General features: G+C 40.7%; 1 protein-coding gene and 1 long non-coding RNA gene across 6 annotated transcripts in view; one reads left to right on the forward strand and one right to left on the reverse strand.

Moving 5' to 3' along the window:
• The window catches only part of LOC135346099 (uncharacterized), a 22,582-nt gene extending 21,056 nt beyond the window's left edge, over nt 1-1,526 (reverse strand). For all 3 annotated transcript variants that reach the window (XM_064543610.1, XM_064543620.1, XM_064543602.1), the window contains exons 1-3: nt 1,345-1,526; nt 946-1,242; nt 6-812 (exon numbers count right to left, since the gene is read on the reverse strand). In XM_064543610.1, the coding sequence (XP_064399680.1) occupies nt 6-812; nt 946-1,237 (1,099 nt within the window). In that variant the 5' untranslated portion in view covers nt 1,238-1,242; nt 1,345-1,526. The remainder of the gene's footprint in view (nt 1-5; nt 813-945; nt 1,243-1,344) is intronic.
• On the forward strand, nt 1,520-3,884 carry LOC135346881 (uncharacterized). 3 transcript variants are annotated; one of them, XR_010398126.1, is made up of 4 exons: nt 1,520-1,661; nt 1,731-2,923; nt 3,100-3,413; nt 3,612-3,884. It is a non-coding gene; the product is annotated as an uncharacterized LOC135346881 (long non-coding RNA). The 3 variants fall into 3 exon arrangements; XR_010398125.1 differs by having other exon boundaries at nt 1,731-2,016; nt 2,535-2,923; nt 3,100-3,884; XR_010398124.1 differs by having other exon boundaries at nt 3,100-3,884.
• Nucleotides 3,885-6,177: the final 2,293 nt, after the last annotated feature.

Genomic DNA, 6,177 nt, shown 5'->3' on the forward strand with positions numbered 1-6,177 from the left:
CTTACAGATAACCTTGGCAGATGGTCTCTTCCTCATGTCTTCTTGCAAGCAACTATCGATAAGCTTCCTCCACCTGTGTGTGCGAGGGATCTGGGCAACATGAAATGATCGATCCTTGGCTGATTTGATCGTCTCCAGCTTGCAAACAATCTGCACCATAATTGCCCCAAGGGAAAACACATCCAGGCTACTATCGTATTTCTCCTCTTCCAATCGAATAGCCTCAAGAGGTAGATACCCCATACGGTGACCAATGGCTGTGAGGGTGTGGCTAAGCATGGAGGAATCATATAGTCGTGACATGCCAAAGTCGGAAATCTTTGCAACAGGCACTGGTCGTGTTAGCTTCAGCAAGACGTTATCGCCACAGAGGTCACGGTGGATAATCTGCTTGCTGTGAATGTAGGCCAGACCACAAGCCATGTCTTTGGAGAGGCTAATTTCACATTTACTAGTAAGGGAATCTTCATGAAGGCCGGAGAAATAGGATCTCAGATTGCAATCCATCAGCTCAACAATGAGGATTGTACTCCCTGATTTGGGGTGCTTGGCAGTCGACAAAAACTGAACAACGTTTGGGTGCTGGAACGACTTGAGAAAATCACTTTCACGATCAATTGCATCGCTAGCTTTTTCGTCTTTGCCGACTGGAATACTTACCTGCATCTCCATAGCATCATGAAGTAGCACTTTGACTGCACATATCTCACCCTTGTAGCTGCCTTTGAAGACTGCTCCAAATGCACCTTTACCGAGACGCTCGTCTAGGAAAATAGTCAAATTGTCGTTGATCTTCTGGTGATTTTGATCAACTGTAGAACATTGTTTGTGTGTGTGTGTGGGGGGGGTGAATATTATAGCAGGTAGTAACAAATTAAACTAATATCATGTATGAGATATCGATATGCATTCCTGTGCTGAACTAGTGCTTACCCTCTGACTTACCAGTAGACTGTAGATGATATTTCTCGATGGTATTGGCTATGTGAACATGGCCCACAATAGGACTAGACAAAGCTTTGACAACATCTTCCCAGCTTCTCTCACCACCTTTCAGCCATTCTTTCAGACCCTCACGATAGCACTCATCAGGATCATCTCGCCATTTCGTACCAATGCTGTCGATAGTATCAGAGGATATCTCAAGAACCAGCAAGAAGTTTCGCCACTTGATTCGAGCATCAAACGTAGCTACGTATAGTTTTCCTAGATCTGCTATTGTGAGATAGTCTGACATCTTCTCTGTAGAGTGTGGAGTAAGATAAGCAATGAAGGTACAAGTAATTATGTATAAATATTTGGAGATCTATATGCAGAAAATAAAACAGTGCTGTCTGCACTTACTGATAATAATCCAGAGCTACAGTATCTTCACAGCTTGATACCAGGCACGATACAGAAGTACAGGACAACAGCTAGATCAGCTTGCGCTTGTAATGCGAGACACTCTTTCTCTGCAGAAAAACAATAGCTGTCACGTGCAATAACAAATAACATTGCTAAACCACGTGGCTGGTCTTCCAGAGCTAGAGAAACATTGTGCAGTCAGTTTTGAAGCTCCGAACGCTCGAGCCAAGTGGCAAACTATTGTCTGTATTGGTGGAGGCTAAAGACATGTGTCCATGGACAGGGACTACTAAGAAACCTTCACCAAGAACAAGGTACCGTACTTATTCGACAATTTTACATTCAGAAAACAGCTAACAAGACACGCCCTCTTTCCTCTGCAGAATAAACAATAATTATCATCTCTCACGTGAAACAGAAAAGAAAAAATTGTGCAGTTAGTTTTGAAGCTCTGAGCATGCAAGTGGTCAAACTATTTGTCTGTATTGGTGGAGGCTGAAGACATGGGTCCATGGACAGGGACTACTGAGGAACCTTCATCTCCCCCCCCCCCCGTTACCCTGACTGCACTGTTGCCTGGAAACACATCAGGAGTGACAGTATCCTCGACTCCCTTCACACTTTTACTAGGGCTCGGACTCAGACCCATGGCAATCGGAGCTTGTACAAGTAACCATTGTTCTCCTTGACTTTGTTTCACAATTTTAGCTAAACTTGAATCTGTACTGGTAGTGGTCATTTCAAATGGTGCGGGGAAGCTATGACTAGTGTCCAATTCAGTTTCTATTTTTACCAGAGTGGCAGAAAGGTCTTGCACAACCTCTTCTTCCTCTTCCTCAGGCACAGTTGGTACTTTTCTAGTTGGCTTTATGACCACTTGTACATGTACAGTACGTGTTAATTATGACTTGGGCCCTATTAAACTTGGCCTTGTGTATGATATACAAGTAACATAAGTTTTTTATATGTTTCGTTTTGTAGTACATTGTGTATACCGCAGTTGATGTAATCACAGCGCCACTCTAATTATACGAAATTCGAAATTGTTGACCATAATTATTATACCATCATATAAATTCATTTGTGTTATGTACATAGTCTCGCAAAAATAATTTTTCCCTGGCGTTGTATTTACACCAATTACGGTAACACACACACACGCTTGTCGTGTCCACCCACTCACATAGGATCTCCACACGCTAACGGGCGATGGCTGTTTCACAACAATGAAATTTCACCACTTAGTTTATCAGGATGTACTACATGATTATGACAAGATAAACATTCCTTCAAAACCACAAGCCAGTAGAAATGGGTCCGGTCTTAGGAGTATCCCCATGGGAAGGGGAGTTCCCAAGTATGTGTAAAATGTGACTATGCAGGAAGTACAGACTCTGTACTTTCCATTGATGGTAGTTTCATAAAAATCAGGCTATCTTAGCACGTGTTGTAGTTGCTTGTTCAGTACATGGTTTTGGGCAAGGTTGTATGGCGTCTCCAGTAGAGAAGCACTTCTGTCAACAAAAGCGTTTCTAAAGACAAGTAACAACCAGTACATTATAAAGGAAGCTCTCAGGTATGTATTGATAGCTGCATCGTACTGTACTTTTTTCTTTTCAGCGAGTTAAAACCATTTTAAAATGACACTTTTTATTGTGTACTATCAAGTAAACAATAGATATTATCATACAGTACAGTTAACATTAACAAATAAAAAAATAAATCATAAGCTCTTCTTTTGTCTCTTCTTAGGTGGAGGTCTGAGATCGCTGAGGTGGTCTGTTTTGAGGTGACAGAAAGGACACGATGGGGATTGAGACACTTGTAACCACCTGCACAAGCAACCAGCACAGGCAAGCCTACCACACAGCTGTAACTCAATCGGTCTGTCTAGTATGTACAAGCATACAGGACAATCGAAAAAACTTTGTGAGGCAACAACCGATTCTTGCTGACAGATGGTGGGAGGAGCTATCGATTTAATGTGCTTGATCGCTGACTGGAATGAGCCTTTTGCTGGTCTGCCAGGTGTGTAGGATTGTTTTTTTTGGCCTCCCACCAACACTGTGAGTGCTAACGCTTAAACAAACTGAGCAATTAACACTGTGTGCAGACCAGGTCGCAATCGTTTTTTGTGGATTATAATCTTTTTCGTCTCTAGTGTGCTTAATAGTATGATAAATAATGTTATTGCATGGGTGACAATATGATTGGGGATGAATTGCGTCCACATCTTCGTTCACTTCTATCCCAAAAACCTCCAGAAGATCAACCTTTCTGTCTGAACAGGAATACTTATGGCCTTGAGGACCTTTCTTGTTCCTGAAATAAGACCCACACACCCGACAGTGCTTGGAGAGTGCTACAAGGTGCTCATCATCCATTCCTGAATGTATTATTTGTTGTTAGTCTTTAACCATACTATGTGAGTATATATAAATCATTATTGTATTGAAGTCGTAATTATTTTTTGTCAATTTTTGGTCAATTTTCAATCCTAATTAATATTTGTTGCAAAAAAAAGTGAAGTTACCTGTTGCTGTCAAATAGTAGTATGAGACTTCCTCTTGGGATTGCTGCAGAGATCACTTGAAGAAAAACTCTTTTGTTGTCAGGAATTAGTGGTCAAAACATCTACTTAGCACCTTGTAGTTGACCATTAATTAAGTGCAGTGTAGTTTGCAGGTGCGCATGGGCAGCCTAATGACTTGCTATGCGCATTTGGTGTCATTCAGTAGAGGACAAGGTGCACATGACTGTCACTCTGCTTTCATGTGATTTAGATGAATAACTAAGCAGTTGCCATGGGTATAAATATTTCATAATACAAGAAATTTACAGATGTAAAACCACTCCCACTTTTCAATATTTCATTGAGTTGCATTCTGTTCTAATTACCAACTAAGTAGCAGTCTTGAAACAGCGGTACAAGTACTTATGTATAAATATAAATATTTGGTGTGTGCAAATTATATCATCAAAACCATATGCAGAAAAGAAAACAGTGCTGTCTGCACTTACTGATAATAATCCAGAGCTACAATATCTTCACAGCTTGATACTAGGCCGGCACGATACAGGACAACAGCTCGCTCAGCTTGTTATGCAACGAGACACGCCCTCTTTCTCTGCAGAAACAATAATTATAGTCATGTGCAATAACAACTTCCAGAGCGAGAGAAGAAGAAATTGTGCAATCAGTTTTGAAGCTCCGAGGAAGTGGCCAAACTATTTGTCTGTATTGGTGGAGGCTGAAGATATGGGTCCATGGACAGGGACTACTGAGGAACCTTCATCAAGAACAAGGTAGACTCTATGTGTTATTTATATATAGTGCATGTGTAGTTAGGCCATGCAAGCTGACAAGTGCATAGGTTGTGCTTGCGAAGGTGCCAGGCTGGAGACAATGCCACCAAGTTGTTGTAGGGATGAGATATATAGAACTTGGTGTTTGGTTCTCTGCCAGTGAGGTCAACAGAGGGCTGTTGGCGAGGTTCTGTGCCAGGGATAGTAGTATAGTTGCTTTGCTGCTGCATTGTTAGTTTGTTGTGTGGACTGTTGTGGAGGGGAGACAGAAGTGGTCGTGGTGAGTGGGTCACTACTGTGTTGAGGAGACTCTGGGCCAGAGGAGAGTTTAGAAGTTGCTGGTTAGGTTGTTTTTGACCAGAGGAGGCAGCAGCATCGATTCCAAACTGGATAATCTGTGCTCGAAGAAATGTGCTCTCTTTATCCAGGACTTGGATTTGGTTTTGAAGCATTGCTAAAGCATTGATTGATTTCTCGGCGATTTTGGCACTGGCTGTGAGTTGTTCGTTTTGAAACACGAGGTCTTTCAAGTAGTTCACTGTCTTGTCCAGTACCGTTCCCATGCTGTACACATACTGCAGTCAGGAAACATGACGTGAGGGTGAAATATGTACGTGGAGATAACAAAAAACATGCTTAGTTGCTATAGCATAAATTTTCTGTTCAATATACTACATGTGTTATATACGATGAACTCTGCTGAATTCTATGCTACTGGTAACTAGCATATATAACACTGTGTTCTACACTAATGCATGCTTAGCAATAATTATAACTTAAGCTTAAAACTCGAGATTTTTCCAATAGTACTTTAGTACACACATGAACAGACACACACTCACCCTGACAATGGAACCAGTAGTTGCGTCTTTCTTCGAGACTATGTACATGAATTTATATATGGACAAAAATTTCGAATTTCGTATAATTAGAGTGGCGCTGTAATTACATAAACTGCGGTATACACAATGTACTACGAAAACGAAACATAAAAAAACTGTTACTTGCATGCATGTGTATCATACACGAGGCCAAGGGCCCAAGTCATAAGGCCATGCAAAGTCAATTTGTAGTTTCTCAGGCCCTCGCGCTTGGAAATTGACAGCTTTACAAAAAAGTTAAATATCATGTGACCTCAAATTAAAGGCACTAAAAGAAAGAAAAAGGATAAATTTGTATGGTTTTTGGTCATGAATATAATTATGACTAGAATTATGCACTTCCGCTTATTGAGGAAGTTAGGGGTGTGTTTTTAATTAAAATTCATTGTCATTAACAAATGCCTCAATCCGCTTGCTATTTTAGGAATAATAGCCTGAGAAACTACAAAGAATTGAAGCTGTTAGGGTGTGTCAGTACATTGTCGACAGAGTTCCACAATAATTATGGATACTCAACACTTTCCTAGTATATAGCCTCTGCTGTATGTTTAGTACACACTCACACAATATCCTTTAATCCTGTACATGCACCTTCTAGTTTTTGTACTCAATTAGAACACTTATATTTACAGATTTATTACAA

Source organism: Halichondria panicea, chromosome 1 (assembly GCF_963675165.1).
Source record: "Halichondria panicea chromosome 1, odHalPani1.1, whole genome shotgun sequence".
In the NCBI taxonomy this organism is placed as follows: domain Eukaryota; kingdom Metazoa; phylum Porifera; class Demospongiae; order Suberitida; family Halichondriidae; genus Halichondria; species Halichondria panicea.